This window comes from Rhododendron vialii, chromosome 9a, assembly GCF_030253575.1.
Source record: "Rhododendron vialii isolate Sample 1 chromosome 9a, ASM3025357v1".
NCBI classification, from domain to species: domain Eukaryota; kingdom Viridiplantae; phylum Streptophyta; class Magnoliopsida; order Ericales; family Ericaceae; genus Rhododendron; species Rhododendron vialii.
This window is the reverse complement of record NC_080565.1, coordinates 35,987,854-36,004,805: the sequence shown is the minus strand read 5'-3', so window position 1 is coordinate 36,004,805 and position 16,952 is coordinate 35,987,854. Positions and strand designations below refer to the sequence as shown.

General features: G+C 38.5%; 2 protein-coding genes across 2 annotated transcripts; both read right to left on the bottom strand.

Annotated features, from left to right (window-relative positions):
* Positions 1 to 801: 801 nt before the first annotated feature.
* On the bottom strand, positions 802 to 6,532 carry LOC131300190 (caltractin-like). Its single transcript, XM_058325913.1, has 7 exons — positions 6,381 to 6,532; positions 3,499 to 3,619; positions 3,376 to 3,412; positions 3,257 to 3,284; positions 2,098 to 2,250; positions 1,922 to 2,024; positions 802 to 1,144 (listed from the first exon to the last, which is right to left on the bottom strand). Exons 1-7 carry the CDS (start codon positions 6,381 to 6,383, stop codon positions 1,080 to 1,082), a joined length of 510 nt encoding a protein of 169 aa, XP_058181896.1. The 5' UTR covers positions 6,384 to 6,532; the 3' UTR covers positions 802 to 1,079.
* Positions 6,533 to 12,796: 6,264 nt separating this feature from the next.
* Positions 12,797 to 14,420, bottom strand: LOC131300166 (probable glycosyltransferase At5g11130). Its single transcript, XM_058325880.1, has one exon. It carries the CDS (start codon positions 14,136 to 14,138, stop codon positions 13,089 to 13,091), a length of 1,050 nt encoding a protein of 349 aa, XP_058181863.1. The 5' UTR covers positions 14,139 to 14,420; the 3' UTR covers positions 12,797 to 13,088.
* Positions 14,421 to 16,952: the final 2,532 nt, after the last annotated feature.

The window sequence follows — 16,952 nt, the reverse complement described above, 5'->3', positions numbered from 1 at the left end:
TGCCACGACCTTTTGTTTGTGTTGACGAATATGCCCTCCCCAGCAAGTGTTTGTGTTGACGAATATGCCCTCCACAGCAAGACACTCGTCAATCATCTCTCTCTTCCAATTTGTTTTTCTCCCAGAATGCCATGCTCCATGCTCTCAATTCATGTACTGTAGCTTTCACGAATTTAATAGCTTGGAATGTGGTTCTCAATTCATGTACTGTAGCTTTCACGAATATTAATAGCTTGAAATGTGGTTCTCAATTCATGTACTGTAGCTTTCCGGAATTTTAATAACTTGGAATGTGGTTCTAACACATATCTACACTCAGCACAATTGTCCACAACTTATGTTTGTAACTTTGGGGAGACACTTTTTCAGGAGTTATTTGGGTATTATAACTCGCAATTCCATTGAAATAACTATAAAAAAAAAATAGTTTGTGTTCTTACAGAACGATGTAAACCCATGGACTCTGAAATGTGCCAGATTATATAAGATCATGTAGCAGTAACTATAAATTCAAACCTCCCTCACATGCTTTCAAGGAAACCAAAACATAAATTATCCTCATTCGACAAACGAGACGATAGAGAGAGGGAAGAACTGCCATCAATTGAGGCTAACTCACTTCGTCATAATCCTTAGAACCTCACTAGGAGGCCAACGGTTCGAATATCTTCACAGGCAAGATCTCCATCTTCCGATAACAATGTCCAACATCCCCAAAAGAGAGGAATTTCTATCTGAAATATGACACCAATCGCAATTCTAGCAAAGATTTGTATTCGCATCAAAATGCTACAATTGCAGTTAGAATCGAACTTATCTGCACCATAATAAAGCCCATTGCATCATGTTTTACGACAAACACACAGCAATAATGCTACTCATCCTCTGCTTCATCTAGTATATTAGAAATACTTCTGCAGAAAGAAAACTTTCCAAATGCAAACAAACTACTCATACAAATTACAATAGCTGCAAAATGTTTGGAATTCAGCAATACTATTATTTAAACAAATTAAACAAACAGACCATCGGAATGTATATTTCATAAGTCGGAACATGCAACATTGTACAGCAGCATTCTAGTACCCATACGAAGTTCTCCTCATCATCCTCATATAGTCATCCACGTTTACTTCTCCGTCACCTGAATTTTCAAACAACTAGAGTATTAATAAGCATGCTAAACGTTAAGAAGAACTGATTGAAAACCATCGTTGAACATTTTCCTAATAACCAATATATAAAACCAAGAACATGAATATGTTAGAGGAAAAAGTGGAGCACCAAAGCTAGAGATTCCAAATACATTTTTTTAAGCCCTTCCTGGCTTCACACGAAGGACTTACCAAATGGCTTTTGGGTAAAAGTTAAGTTTTGGCTCTTCGATTCGTAATTGTTGTTGATCTATTGTTTTTTATAGTTATTGTTGGTCTAAAGTTTCTAAAATCCAGTCAAAATCAGGTCGTTTTCTTTTCCTGAATGCCCCCCTTCTGTTGTTTTTAAGTTCATGTACAAGTGTCAATGTTTATTTCATCAATGTTATTGGTTCACCAAGGACCGTCCCTGTAAACTTGTGCTTGTGCAGAGTTAAGAGAGAGAGAGAGAGAGAGAGAGAGAGAGAGAGTGATGCTTATGACATTAGGGTTATTGGCTCACAAAATTATTGGTTCTAACTATTTTTATATTCAAGAAAAGAAAACAACAATAAAAAAGCATACGCAGGCAAGAACTTCAGCTAGAATAACAAATGTAAATCATATATATAAAGGTAAAAGAATCAGTTTGTGGCATGAACAAAAACAATTCTAACTTCTAATTCAGAAACAAAAGTAAAAACCTTAAATGCCAGGTGGTTCAAACAAAAAACTGAAGCACACAGCTTGGCAAAATGTGAAAACAAAACAGAAGAAGGAAGACTTACGATCACGATCTGCTTCCTCAATCATCTCTTGAATCTGCTTGTCAGTGAAGTTCTCACCAAGCTCCTTTGCAATTCGCTGAATGTCCGAGGCAGATATCTTTCCCTATACACAAAGGACATATAATCAGTTTCCATAAGCCAAAGACAGAATAAGTTGTACAGAATAAGTGGTTTACATTCTTATCTTGGTCGATAATGTGGAAGGCTTTCATGAGCTCTTCTTTGCTGTCCCTTTCTCCAATCTTGGCTGTCATCATGTGCACGAATTCATCGAAGTCAATTGCACCACTGCCATCCTTGTCTACGTCGGCAATCATTTGTCTAATTTGCTGCTTTGTTAAATTGAAATGAGATGTATGCTAGCAGTCATAATTTACATGTTTGCTTCCGAAATATTGGGTTAAGCATCAAATAATGACAAATAATAATAAATCAACTGAGTTGAGACATGAGAGTACACACTTTCTCTTTATCAAGAAAATCAATCAGCCAAAGCCCAAAACCGTAAATTATCTCATCTTTGAATGAAAACTTAATCACATCCATAGACTCCTTACTGAGATTAAGAAAGGTGCCTTCATTTGTAGGAAGTTAGGAACATCATACACAGTTAAAGTTGGAAGGACATAAGTACAAAATGAGTAGCAAATCACTTCGAAAAACATGAAACAGAAAAAACAGATCCTTAGAAGAGGAAACAGATCCTTCACAGGAAACATTAAGTTCAGCACATAGCGTAATAACCAGTGTTCAAGACTCAATTGTATAGTTAGGCAATTCAATTGCTGAACAGTGTGGCCATAATATGCCATCCATTTTCAGACATGATGGCAACAAGCTATCTCAAGACTCATCAGCCAAATTACCAATAAGTTCACCTCATTACTTAGGCTAAGGCTTCATGACAAGAAAAAGCTCTACTAAAAGAAGCCTAACTAGCGGACAGAAAGCTCGTAACAACATCAGCTGCCAAAATTACAATCTAAAAATGACCATTTCGTACACTTACCAAAATTAGTGCAATCAGATTAAAATTTTAAAAAAGAGTCACTTAATATAAACCAACGCAAATGTGCACGCACGCAGATGAAAGTCCTACACATTTCCTATCAGATTCATTCCACGAGCAACAGAGTAACTAAATGAACTATTGTGTGTGTGTGTGTGTGTGTGAGAGAGAGAGAGAGAGAGAGAGAGAGAGAGAGAGAGAGAGAGAGAGATTTATCCAGGCAGGTGCCTCCTCAGTCCTCCCTTTCGGCAATAATAGGGATGATGTTAAGAAACATATACTAAACTGGGAACCATCAAGTTAAGGTGTTAGCATGTAGATATTACCTCCTCATTCATTTCGAAACCAAGCGCCCTGAAAAGAAATAATATATCAATACCTCACTTTTAGGTTGCAGTCTCATCAACCTAAAAAGCCAACAGTGCTCGGGACAAGATATCAATACCTCATTGCAACGTTCAGCTCTTTTGCATCAATAGTGCCTAGATGACCCAAGTGAAAAATGCAATTAATTACAAAAAGTTTCAGACACAAATCAGTGTTCTTGCACGAGAAGAGAACTCAATACCTGAGCCATCGGTGTCAAAAAGCTCAAATGCTTCCTTTATCTCTTGCCTCTTCTGTTGAGTTAACCCATGCTGACGTCCTCTAGGTTTATCTTTCCTAGATGCACTTTTGTACTGGCTTGCCTGATGAGGTATCAAAATTCAATGAAAGGCTTCAGGAAACAAGAATTTGTCCTAAAAAGCTTAAAACAATCATCTAATATAACGAACAGTTAAGGAAACCCAACAAAATGTGGAAAACATGTCATACATGGAAGAGCGAAATGGTACTGGAACTAAATCGTATCAGCGGTATGCACAACATCGAGTTGTGATGCATATACATCAAGTTCTCCAAAACTTCAAATACTATAAGATTGGGAAAACAATGTTCACTTAAAGTTCATTTCTCACGAAAACTTCTTAATTTGACTACTCTTCACTTATCCAAGGAGATGAAGGCCCAAATATGACGTATCACAGTATGTGAAACGATAGGCTGTCCATTTTACAACTACTTAGATAATAAAAGTAATCTGACAAATGAAATTAGGATCACCCAGGAACAATAAAATATGATCAACGGTGCATCCAAGGAAGGGCATGATGTTAAACCAACAGGTTCACAATTTACAACATTCCGTGGTCAAAGAACATCTGAAACACGGTGCCTACTGAAACATCTTCCGGGTCATGAGTCGTCACTCATCACAACCTTTATTTCTCTATGTTTGATGCCTAAGATGAGAGGAGCCAGCTATCTTTAACCATATTACACACCCCAGGATGACCCTAATGGCTAAGCCTCGTGGTTGGACCATTGGATCAAGGGCAAAAATACAGCCACCGTAAGTCAATGTAAAACTACATTAGCTTTTAGTTAAATAAAAATTGCTCAAGTTGCTAGGAGTAGTTTTGTGATGCAAAATGATAATTTCATCGGCCATAACTACTTCAGAATCTGCACCTTTGTAGATTAGTTAATATAAATAAGTTTGGGAGCAAAACAAAAAGATAGTGAATCCTTGAAACAGAACAAGTTTCATGATTTTCACTCAATAATTCTCCATATTGGAGGGTAAGGCTAAACATATTCAGTAATCTTATTTATAGAAGCTATCTTGAATTGATTTAACGTGCAACATACTCCAAGCAACTAAAAACCAAATGATCTCTCAAGCTCTTGAGGTTTTACATTACCTCATTTCCAAATAGAGATTAACTTTTGACACGGAATGAACCTGAATTACTAGTTACATTTATGTTCAAAACAAACTGAACAGGAAATGGATAACTAGTCTTGGGTTATATATGCAATAAGGTCCACAATTGATTTGCCCCATTTTCTTCGTCTTTAAGCAATCAAATGAGCTAAAGTTGTACTTACGAGATCTCAAACCAGTCATCTATTCTAAGATATAAAGGGAGAGCACCAATGTGGTGTCTCCCATTTTTTAAAGCCCCGTCAAAAAAGTGATTTCCATAATTGTCCCTCTAAAATTAAGTATTTATGACTATTTTTTACTTGCCATTAGAAAAATTGTTATGGGCAAAATAGTAAGCAATTTAAAACCACCTACCATAACCACTACCCCACCCATCCTAAAAATGTGCACACACATAGTGTGTGCCCACCTTAGATCACCTTCTATCAGTGTTCTAAAACTCGGAAATACTCGGCGAGTACTCGGTACCCGGTGCCTAGCCGAGTAGAGTTAGGGCTACTCGGTGGAATTACTCGGCCAGCCGATTACTCGGCATTACTCGGCGAGTACCGATTACTCGGTAAAACGAGATTACTCGGAAGTGGGGAGAAAATCGGAAAAAAAAACTGAAAAAATGGGGTAAAATACATAATATGTTAAATTTGAAGGGTCATTAGCGTAATTTCAGTATAGTTTTATACTTACCCTAATCGAGTGAACACACCAATCAAGCTACTGCTGCTGTTCGAAGCTGCTGCTGTTCCTCTTCTTCTCGAATAAGAAGAGGAGGAATAATTGACTACTAATTTCGTACTTCGTTTCATTTGGTTTGAACGTTGAACTTTGTAATTGACTATTAATTTCGTACCTGGTTTCATTTGGTTTGAACGTTAAGCTTTGCAATGGACTAGTAAAACTTTGCAATGGACTAGTAATTTTGTACTTAGTTTCATTTGGTTTGAACTATGAACATTGAACTTCTCGTTATGCATTATGAATATCATTTGGGGAACATATAAAAAAAAAATTCCAAGTAATTTCTACTCGACGAGTAATCGCCGAGTACTCGGCCTACAAGGTACAAGGTGGCCGGCCGAGCGAGTACCGAGTACCGAGTTTTAGAACATTGCCTTCTATCTAAAGAAAGGGCAAAAGATAATTTTGGTTATTAAAGCAATAATAACAAAATTGCAAAAGGGGAAAAAAAAACGAGCACCCACAAAGAAGATGACCTGAATCACATTAGGCAACATAAAATGATGAAACCGATACCCTAATTTGAATTGTATACAATTCGGATAAAAATTGAGCTTTAGCATACCTCAAAATGAGAGGCCAAAATCATTTCCTTTATAAGAAAACTTAAAATCATGAAATTGATTCTACGTGCTATTCCAACTAGCCTAATTTACATGGAAATGGATCCTATACAAGGGCTGAAAGTCAAACCTAACCAATGAAACACCAAAAAAGTGCAATTTACCACCCAAAACCCGGTTCTAGATTCGGATCATAACTATAGTAATCATTAGCAGAGCACACCAATCAGGAACAAAACGGAATCAAATGCTAGGAAGGAACAATTATATAGGTGAAACCTAATTTTGAGATTCATTCAATCAAATATGTGCGCAACTAGTATAATGCACGGAAGATGATCAATCCAAACCAAAGCTAGGGTTTCGTACGAAGAGACTTACCATGGCTCAGCCCGATGATCTTCTCGATGAGATATGCCCCCGGAAAGTTTTCTCTCTCTCGATCTTGAAGTCGATCGGTGTTTCTGTGTTTTGTGCGTGTAAAATGAAGCGGTTTGAAGCTTTCAATGGTAGATAGATATCTCACCAAGTGTTTGGTACCAATTTTTAATTGATTATATATTTTATTCATATCTATCAAATAATATTTATATTACATATAAATAGTATTACCAATTAAAAGTTATAATTATTTTTTCTGTTTCAAATTTTTTGTCGGGTTCACAAGACGGAGTATTAAAAATAATATAATTTTTGCAATAAAAAATCAAAAAAATTTCAACAACTTACTAGATATCAATGAGTATTTTTAATTTGTGAAAAAAGTTTAAATTTTTTCTTAAAAAAATTGTATTATTTTTAACACTTCGTTTTGCGGACTGGACAAAGAATTTGGGATGGAGGGAGTAATTTTTTATCCTATTAGAATATGACGAAGGACAAAAGAATAGAAAAGGAGAAAGTATATGTCAAGTTCGGCTTGGTTCGGGTCTTCTCCGTTTCACATCCCTAGAACCTAAAAACAAACCGAAAAATATACATTTCGCAAAATCAAATTGAACGAAAGTTATCCCCCGAAGTCCCAAACCGAACCGAACTGAACCGACTAGCTCGGTCGATTTTTTTTCTATCGACTTGGTTTTGTCGGTTTAAATATCACCCCTAGCATTTTCTCTTAGTATATAGTATATATAACTTCATGCTTGCAAATATTGTTCTATAATATGTCACTCGTTAATTTATTGTTTTACTGTTTTGTTGACAAAAAATTAAAGCATTACATAAAGAATGACTCGATCTCTATTTTTTAATCTCCGTTCAAAATAAATCTTTATTTTGTAATCAAGGTAAAGGTAAAAATGACCAATTAATTGAACAGTTAATGTTGACAACACATGCTTTTGAGTACCAACCGGACTCCGCCTTGTCTTCTCAGATCCAGCGGTTAGTGGCCGGCGGCAAGGTAATAATGGTGTGATGGAGTTAGGGTTTTTTTTCTTCTTGTTTTTCTGTTTTTACCAGTTTTTTCGGGTTTTCCGACTGGTCTCCCCAGTTCGGAGTAGGTACCGGTCTATTTTTTTCAGATCCGGTGTGGAAGGGATAATGGGCGAATAATCTGGCACCTATTGAGGATTGTCCGACGATGGTAGGTTGATTATGGTCGTCTTGCTCCGGTGGCTGTTTTCGGGGTTAAGATTGGTTTGATGAAAAGGAATCCCCTGTTTTCTTGTTTATAAGGTGATTGGATTCCATTTCCGTATGTGCTTAATCTCTATTACGGTGAACAGCACTATTGGTCGAACTTCGTGTGTCGGCTCTGCTTTGCAGTATGTCCATTTCTCGGTCGTAGAATTTAGGTTATGTTGATGTTTAGCCCATATCTCTGTATTTTCGATGGATTCATGTATTTGCCCGACGGGCACTTTTAATGAAATGAAGTTGACTGACTTTCAAAAAAAAAAAAGTACCAACCACATTTAGTACGCAGCTCAATAAATTTATAGCGTTACTCAAGTTGATATCTAAAAATTAAAGATTACTCGATCATAAAACTTGTTTGATAACAATATATTCTACAGTACTAAATAAGAGTAAGTCAAGCTATATTCTGAAATACCCAAAAAAAAAAAAAGAGTAAGTCAAGCTTGATCTTTCTAACTCATTGAGTTTCCAATTAAAGCTTGAACAATTCGTTTATCTGCTAGCTCAACTCATTTTTCATCTCGTTTCCTCGATCAAAATAGCAGCATAAATTATATTAAAGGGGAATGTGAAAGAAAATTTCATGAACCATTGTGTTTTTGAAATATTATGGAGTATCAATATCAATAATAATAATAATAAACTTAAAACTATGATATTCGCACTTCTAATTTTAGTTTTTACCATCTGCATATATACTTACATATTGTTCTTTCTTTTATCAATTAACTTTCACACGTTAATTAATAATGTAAAAAATTTTGAACATCGAGAATTTCATTCATGAACCATACGGTACTTACCAACGATTTCGTCACGATTGTATGGTAAGAACTACAAGTCTACAACCATTTAATAGAAATGTGCATTTCAAAATAAAAAGTACAGACTCCGTTAGGATCGAAACACATATGCACACAATTTACGAGTACAAAGTAAATAAATCGACACAGCAATATACGTGGTTTTCCAGAATCAGGTACGTTCATGGGAGCAAAAGAGCAGTCTTTTATTGATGATTACGGTACATATGATTTTACAATAGAGCAATATATATACTTCCTAGCCCTTGTCTCATTTAAGGCAATTTTGTCTTTTCACAGACTATAGACTCTAAAATATTGTTATTAATGGACTCAACACATCACAGAAATTTAGATTGAACTAAAGCTCCTATGAAGTTGTTTCATTTGAACTTTAAACTAATATGCTGAAAATAAAAACCCATTATTGGGTCTTCAACATCAAGCGCCGGCCTCAATAGATCTTGTGATTTGCAGTCTAAATCGACCCCAATGTTGCCAAACAAGCCTTGTCGCTGAAGTGGACGGTGGACACTAGATCTGACATAGACATTGTTGAATATGAAGATTTAAGACTTTGGGTTGGTGTTGTACAGTGAGGTGCACAACCCAATTGTGTTGCATCCCTCTGAGCCGTCGGTTCGTTGGATGATATCCGACGGTCAAATCTAGCGTCAAGATGAGATGAGATTGTTGAATGAGAGTCTTTTATTGTCGAGATGAGATCCGAACCGTCGGATGCACGATCCGACTGCTCAAAAGTACGCAGCACGGTGCTGCACACATTACTATACAACACCATCTCCCAATTCAAAAATTTATGAGAGGGGGAAGGCGGAGCCACAAACCCCTCCCCCAAGTTGAAACCTATTTTTTGAAAAGTTATTAGTGTGGAGAGGAAAAATATAAAAGGATGGAGACATTGCGTAATGATGTACTCCCTCCGTCCCATTTTTATTGTCCATTTTTATTTTTCGTGCCGTTCTTTCAACGATTATATCTTCTAATATGAATCTCTAAATATATGCAATATGGATCTTGTTTGATAGTTCTCGATTAAATCTATAATACGAAGTTTTCAAAATTATGAAAAATATTGTAGATTGGGAGATATAAGCGTTGAAAGAATGGCACGAAAAACGAAAATAGACAATAAAAATGGGACGGAGGGAGTAATAAATTTACACAAGTCCAACAAGACTATGAATAGTACAAAAGGGATTGCGCAAGTTAAAACCTTGATTTATTGAAAAGTTCTTAGGGAGGAAAGAGAAAAGAGGACAAGACGGGGACATTATGTAATAATGTAATAAATTCACACTCTAATAAAAAAAAATGTAATAAATTCACACAAATAAAGACAACAACCTATGAATAGTACATTGAAAAGTTCTTAGGGAGGAAAGAGAAAAGATGACAAGACGGAAACATTATGTAATAATGTAATAAATTCACACAAATAAAAGACAACGACTTACGAATAGTACCTTGAAAAGTTCTTAGGGAGGAAAGAGAAAATAGGACAAGACGGAGACATTGCATAATAATATAATAAATTCACATAAATAAAGACAACAACTTATGAATAGTACCTTGAAAGTTCTTAGGGAGAAAAAAGAAAAGAGGATAAGACAGAGACATTACGTAACAATGTAATAAATTCACACCAATAAAGACAACAACCTATGAATAGTACCTTGAAAAGTTCACAGAGAGGAAAGAGAAAAAAGAACAAGACGGAGATATTGCGTAATAATGTAATAAATTCACACAAATAAAGACAACAACCTATGAATAGCACCTTGAAAAGTTCTTAGGGAGGAAAGAGAAAAGAGGATAAGACGAAGACATTGCATAATAATGTATTAAATTCACATAAATAAAGACAACAACTTATGAATTGTACAAAAGGGATGAAAAAGTTTTTAAGGAGGAAAGAGAAAAGAGGACAAGATGGAGACATTACCTAATAATGTAATAAATTCACCCAATTAAACACAACAACCTCGTAGTACAAAAGGGACAGGCGCAAATTAATTCTGGTAGATGCATCTCTGGTTTGTATTTTTATAAAGTATACTTGTGAATCATGATAAAAAAATACTGTAAAAAATAAAAGTACTTTTGAATCGAGACCTGCTATCACCCCCCCCCCCCCCCCCCCCCCCCACACTCACACACACACCCCGGCCCCACCTTTCTTTTCTCAGTTTACCCCCCCCCCCCCCCCTCTCTCTCTCTCTCCCTTTTCTTTCTTTTCACCGTTCGCTTCTTCTGTTCTTTGTTTTTTTTTTCCTTTTTTTTCATTTTTTTTCTTTCCAGTTTGAATTTTTCTCTCTCTTTAATAATAGGTTCAAGTCTAATTCTAGGCTTTGTAAAGTAATTGAGAGAAAAAAAATGTTTCAATTGATCATGTTTATCCCACTATTTTCTTTTCTTTTTTTGTCCTTTATAGATTAAAAAATATAGTTACGAAAATAAGTGTTTCAATTTTCAATCTGTTTGAACCGGTGCAAAGTTGTTATTTTTCTGATCATTTCATCCTAAATGGTCATAATAAATTTTTGGCTCCAAGACCTATCAATGGACACCCTAAGAGAGCCTTGAAACTAAATAATGATTCTTAGGGTGTTTGTTGAAAAGCCTTAAACCAAAAAATTCATTATGACCATTTAAAATAAAATAATAAAAAAAAACGATCTTTGCTCTGATTTAATTGAATTGAGAATTAAAGCACTTAATTCTTGAATTATATTTTTAAATATACAAAGGGTGTATTTATAGAAATTAAATAAATAAGATATAAGTAATTAAATAAAAAAATAAATTAAAAAGTATGGGGGACCCGGGGGCTTTGCTGTCTCTATTGACATAGTAGCCCCTAAAACGTTTCCGTTTTAGTTATAAAAAAAAATAGAAACCATCAATTTGCAATCCTATGGAGTATAAACGTGATTTGAAGTAACATACTACTGAATCAGTTAAGAGGAGGATCTATGCTAAATAATGGTTAACAAATTTATAAAATTGTACTATAGTTAAAAAAAAAGTAATCCTAAATATAACATTTGTATTCTGGATTAGTATGTTGTTTGCAAAATACATTTCGTAATTAGTTTCCGAACACTAATTGTAATCTTAATGAATTTTTTACTTTACGACCTTTCAACGAGCACACTAAGACTCATTATTTAGTTTTAGGACTCTCTTAGGGTGTTCATTGAAAGACTTTGGAGCCAAAAATTTATTACGACCATTTAGGATGAAATGATCAAAAAAATAACATCTTTGCACTAGTTCAAACGGATTGAAAATTGAAACACTTATTTTCGTAACTATATTTTTTAATCTATAAAGGACAAAAAAAGAAAAAGTAAATAGTGGGATAAACACGATCAATTGAAACACTTTTTTTTTCTCAATTACTTTACAAAGCCTAGAATTAGACTTGAACCTATTATTAAAGAGAGAAAAAAATTCAAACCGAAAAGAAAGAAAATGAAATAAAATGAAAAAAAAAACTGGAAAAGAAAAGGAAAAAAAAAAAGAAGAAAAGAAGCAAACGGTGGAACGAAAGAGAAGAGACAGAGAGAGAGAGAGAGAGAGAGAGAGAGAGGCGGGGGGGGTAAACTGGCAAAAAGGAGGTGGGGCCGGGGGGTGTGTCAGGGGGAGTAGCAATTTAAACCATATCATTCGAATCAAGTAGGTAAAATCAAGGTTATTAATCCAGTACCGTACTGGCCGGTACCGGCCGGTACGTACCGGATTTTAAAAAAATCGGTACTCTAACTCCCTAACACCATTCCGGACCAAATACCGGTCAATACCGGCCGGTACCGGTCATCTTGAAAAATACCGGCCAGTACCGGCGTACCGAAAATTCCGGCTTGGTCAAAAAAAGGAAAAAAAAAACTTTTCAGATTTTCTTAACCCAAAAAATAATAATAAAATATTTTTGGCTTAACCATATTACGTGCGCGAGGCTCAAATCCGGGATTTGCATCCCCCCTGCGCGCGAATAACCCGTAACGCGCACCCAGTTAATTGGTTTCCAAATCAGTTTTTCCAAATTGTCTTCGGCCACGGCACATTTTCCCGAACGCACGAGACCTCTTATTGGGTTCTCATTCACAAGTTCACTAGTGTGCAAAGTCATTTAAAGTGAAAAATAGTTTAGTAACTAAGCAATGTGGGACTAAAAATATTTTATAATGAATTGTATGATATGGAAGATTTTTTTGAATTATAATTATATATAATTATTATATATATTGTTATTGCGGTAAATCCGAAACGGTACCCGGTACCTGACCGGTACCGATACGTACCGTATCAGTAGAAAAATCGATACTCTGTTCGAAACGGTATTCAGAACTATGGGTAAAATGTAGGAGTAGTACTTTTTACATAATAAAACAAAGCACAAAACAAGTGTTTATTAACAAAAACAAAAGAACACCTCACTCCTTTACGTGGAACCAACCCATGACAAAGAGTGCACGTAATTGATTGTGTAGATGTTTGTTCGACCCATGGTTGTGTGTGTGGTTTTAGAATTTTTTACGAAAACAAAATACACGATGCGTGTTCGAGAGAATAGTCTCGGATTAAACTCCCGGGTCACATCCGGATCCGGATCGAAAATCTACATCCACTCCCTCCGAGCGTATCTAATGGTGTGTCGTCTCAGCCACAGCTGATACATCACCATGTGAAATGCATCGAACGGCTGTGGCACCTCATTCCACACGAAGTGCCTCCCTGCCGTCACACCCAATCCCCTCATCTGCTCATATTGTTCCCCGCCGATCCCGCCCAGCACCCGCTTCAGCTCTGCCACGCCACCGCGCGACCCCACGAACACCGCGATCTCCGACCACCTCACCACGTCGATCAACGGCATGTCCTGGATCGGACGGTCCGTAATCACCACCGGCACGCACCCCAGCCTCAACGCCTCCCCCAGCCACGACCCATCCCCGCCGTACACGAACAAGCAGAATTTACTCCTCGTTAAATCCGACGGCTCAGATTCAACCAAAAACTCAGGATCACCCTCCACTTCCTCGACCAGACTCGACTGACTTTCCTGTTCCTCGTCCCGCCTCATGAACCCCAAAAACGTCGCCGTTTCTTTACCCACGCGCGCGTGAGGAAGCGCGAGTGGGGAAGAGGGGACGGGCGGCAGGATTACGTCCTTGTGGGGGAAGAAGTGGCCGGAGGTGGTCGGAAAGCAAGAAATCTGGACGGAATTTTTCTTTAACTCTAGGACGTTGCGGTCGGGGGCGTGGCCGATGCCGGCGCGGGAGAGGAAGAAGTGGTCGGCCCCGAGGCTGCGGTACCAGAAGGTGAAGTTGGTCCGGAGGGACGCGACGAGGCCGGAGAGGGAGCGGGACGGGAGGTCGGGCGGGAAGGGGACGTAGAAGAGGTGGGCCTCATCGGGGTCGTCGGTGATGAACCGTGAGTTGAGGAGGGAGGCGTGGAACAGGGATTCGGACGGGGTGGCGAAGGTGAAGGGCGTTGGTGGGGGGTAGACGTAGATTTTGAAAGTGGCGAGCATGCGGTCGAAGTCGGGGAAGAGGACGGTGGCAGGGGAGAGGTACGGGGAGTCTTGGAGGGGTTTGGGGTGGACGGAGGTGGGGGTGAGGAGAGAGAGGAAGAGGAGGAGGAGAGAGAGGGAAGAGGAAGTAGCCATTTTTGGACGAAGTGAGGTGAGGACCTGGGGTGTTATGGAACAGAAGAAATGGTGACAACAGTACTGTTTGAAATTGTCAATTGGCGTTCTTGGAAGATAAAGTCTGCCGGCCTTCGTCACCTTCGGTTAAATAAAAAAACGGTCAAGTGTGGTGCACTATCACATTATAGGGGCGATGTATATGGTTTTTTTTTTTTTTAATTCGATGTCCGGACCTAGCTTGCGGCGATATAGTATATGATATTAAGGCCTAATTTAGCTGAGGTTGTAATGTTTTAAGTATTTATTTTTCATTTTAAGATATATATTATTCATTCATAATATATTATCTTTAATTTTTTTAAAAATTATTTTTTCTTAGCGAAACATGGCCTAAAATTGATAAGTGGAAGATGCAAGGTACGTTGACAATCAATAATATAAGTGGAAAAAGTTTCAAGCTGATTTGGACAAGTAAACAAAAGAGGATTTACAACTATCACTCGAATTCGGATTATATATATATACACACACAAATTATTCAGTGAAGAATCCTTTACGGTTCTATTGTGTAAACCTCCCATTTTTTGAGTAAATTTCGATGATTCGAGCCACTCAAAGTGTACAGAACGTGATTTTAAGGGTACACGCGAGAAATCAACAAAAAAAATGACCGAGAATGACTTGATTTGAGCATTTTTTTAGTGAACTGTTCAATGAAATTTGCTTCGATCAAGCCCTTCCAGCATTTTTTCCCGATTTCTGGCAGGTATTTTTAAAATTACATTCCGATCACTTTGAGCGGCTCGGATCATCGAAATTTGATCGGAAAAGTGAGGTCCGCACGGTTTTACCGTGTGGGATCCTTCACTGGATCCTTGATTTTTTTAAAATTTGTTTACCTTAATCGCATCCAAACAAATTCAATTTTTCTAACGCCACACTGTGGGCACGCGCCCCGAAAATAGCTCGCATCTTTGGGTTCCCTTTTTAAATACTGAGCGCGGCCCATTTTGGAAAAAGCGCGGCGAAACGCCTCGATTCAGAGTCGCCACTCGGGTTTTAGCGGTGAAAGCACCCAAGAAACCGAACTCGAAAACGTTTTTGCCACGTTTGTTTGATTTTGAAAAGGCGTAGACCGGTCCGTCGTCACCTTCGATATCTGAGGTTCGGGAGCCAGGTTACGAGAGGGGAAGGGTTTTATGGCACCCCTCTCGCCCAATCCGGAGATCGGTCTCTACTCAGGCAGTTTATAAAGCATTTGCATTTGTCTCTCATTTTATCATTTTTTTTAGCCAGTTAGGGCGGGGGAACAGTTAATGGGGGCGAAAGCGGTAACAAATTGCAGTTTATGTGACAAAATGCCTATGAATGATTTGATTGCGATGCTAAGTATAGATTGAGAACAAGCACTGAGCATCCCGAGCAAACTGCAGTACGCTGTCACAAGGTGACGTGAGCAGATTCTGCCAGCATGCACTGGTCGAGCCACTGCATGGTGATACAACCTGCGCACGCCACATATAAACTGGCGTACTCCACTTGTTGGATCTCTCAGTCTTTGTTTGCAACCCTCTGGGCTCTGGAAAATGACCAGCGCACACCCAGGGCAAACCACGCAGTTTATTATAGCAGAATATACACAGTCACAGGCAAAACGAATGGCTTTAGGCCATGAAAGAAAGCAGAACACCCCAAAACAGTGTGGGACAAAAGATAGGCCTAGCTTTCGCTTCAGATGCAAGGGCCAGTCACTGGACCCAGAAGCCTACTGCCGTACGCCAGTATATTACTGCCGTACGCCACTTTGCCTTTGATTCCAGTGTTTGGCTTTGCATCATCTGGGTTCTGGAACATGACCAGAAGGATCCCAGAGGCCTTTACATGACAGAGATGAAAAAGATAGGATATTACCACTAAACAGTTCTAAATATGGAAAGCAGTAAACCGGTTATTAGCATGCTAAGGTGATCGACAGAAAGATAAAACAAAAGGAATGACGATCCATGATCCCCACGCCAATTGTGCTCATACTGCCATGACTGGCGTACGGCATGTAGGAACTGGCGTGCGCCATGTATCGTCGCATACGATTGTTGTATTTTTACCAGTTCAAGGCCAGGACTAGTATTGTTTACCAGCCTGGGCCTTGCTGGTTCCCCTCAAGGGCCGAAAACAGAAAGGAATGCAAAGGTGGTATACCTTTTGGGTGTTGAAGTTTGAAGGTGGTTTAGAGCCTAGAGGTTGAAGATGGATGTTGTATGGTGACTGGATGTCAGTGGAGGTATGTGGAAGTAGGCTTCTTTCCTTTCTCTTTCAATGGAAGAAGAAGAGAGAAAGCAAGAAAGGAGGAAGAAGAGAGAACTTTTCTTCTTAATGAGGCCAACCCCTTGCAAATGAATACAAGGGGGGTATTTATAGAGGGGGAGTGACTGAGATCAGTCTGGTCTAAGGCCTTGTTTGGCTGGTTGGAAGAGGAAGGGAGCCTTCCATGCATTAAATGCATGGGACTTGGCTTGATGGGGGGTGTAGGAGAGAGGGGGAGCGGGCCTGGCCGATATAATCATCAGGGGCCACTGTGGCCGACGTCAGGGTGGTACAAAAGTCCCGCCCAAGTGGCTGAATAAAGTTGATTTGACTGGGTTTGACTGGCGTGCGCCATTTCTTACTGGCGTGCGCCAGTATAAGCTGGACCACTGGTCGATGACTGACACGTGGCAGCTTACTGGCGTACGTCACCAAGACACTGGCGTATGCCAGTTGGGTTTTGCTGGGGCCGTTTGGCTCTGGTTTGAAAGGTTTGAAATGGGTTTTGGACGCTCGAGGCTTAAGCAC

Coding starts and splice junctions, on each gene's coding strand:
- LOC131300190 (XM_058325913.1), bottom strand. Junction 2,025..2,097: donor TTATCGACCAAGATAAGAAT/GTAAACCACTTA, acceptor CTTTGTGTATAG/GGAAAGATATCTGCCTCGGA. Junction 1,145..1,921: donor TGAGGAAGCAGATCGTGATC/GTAAGTCTTCCT, acceptor TTGAAAATTCAG/GTGACGGAGAAGTAAACGTG.
- LOC131300166 (XM_058325880.1), bottom strand. CDS start 14,138: ATGGCTACTTCCTCTTCCCTCTCTCTCCTCCTCCTCTTCCTCTCTCTC.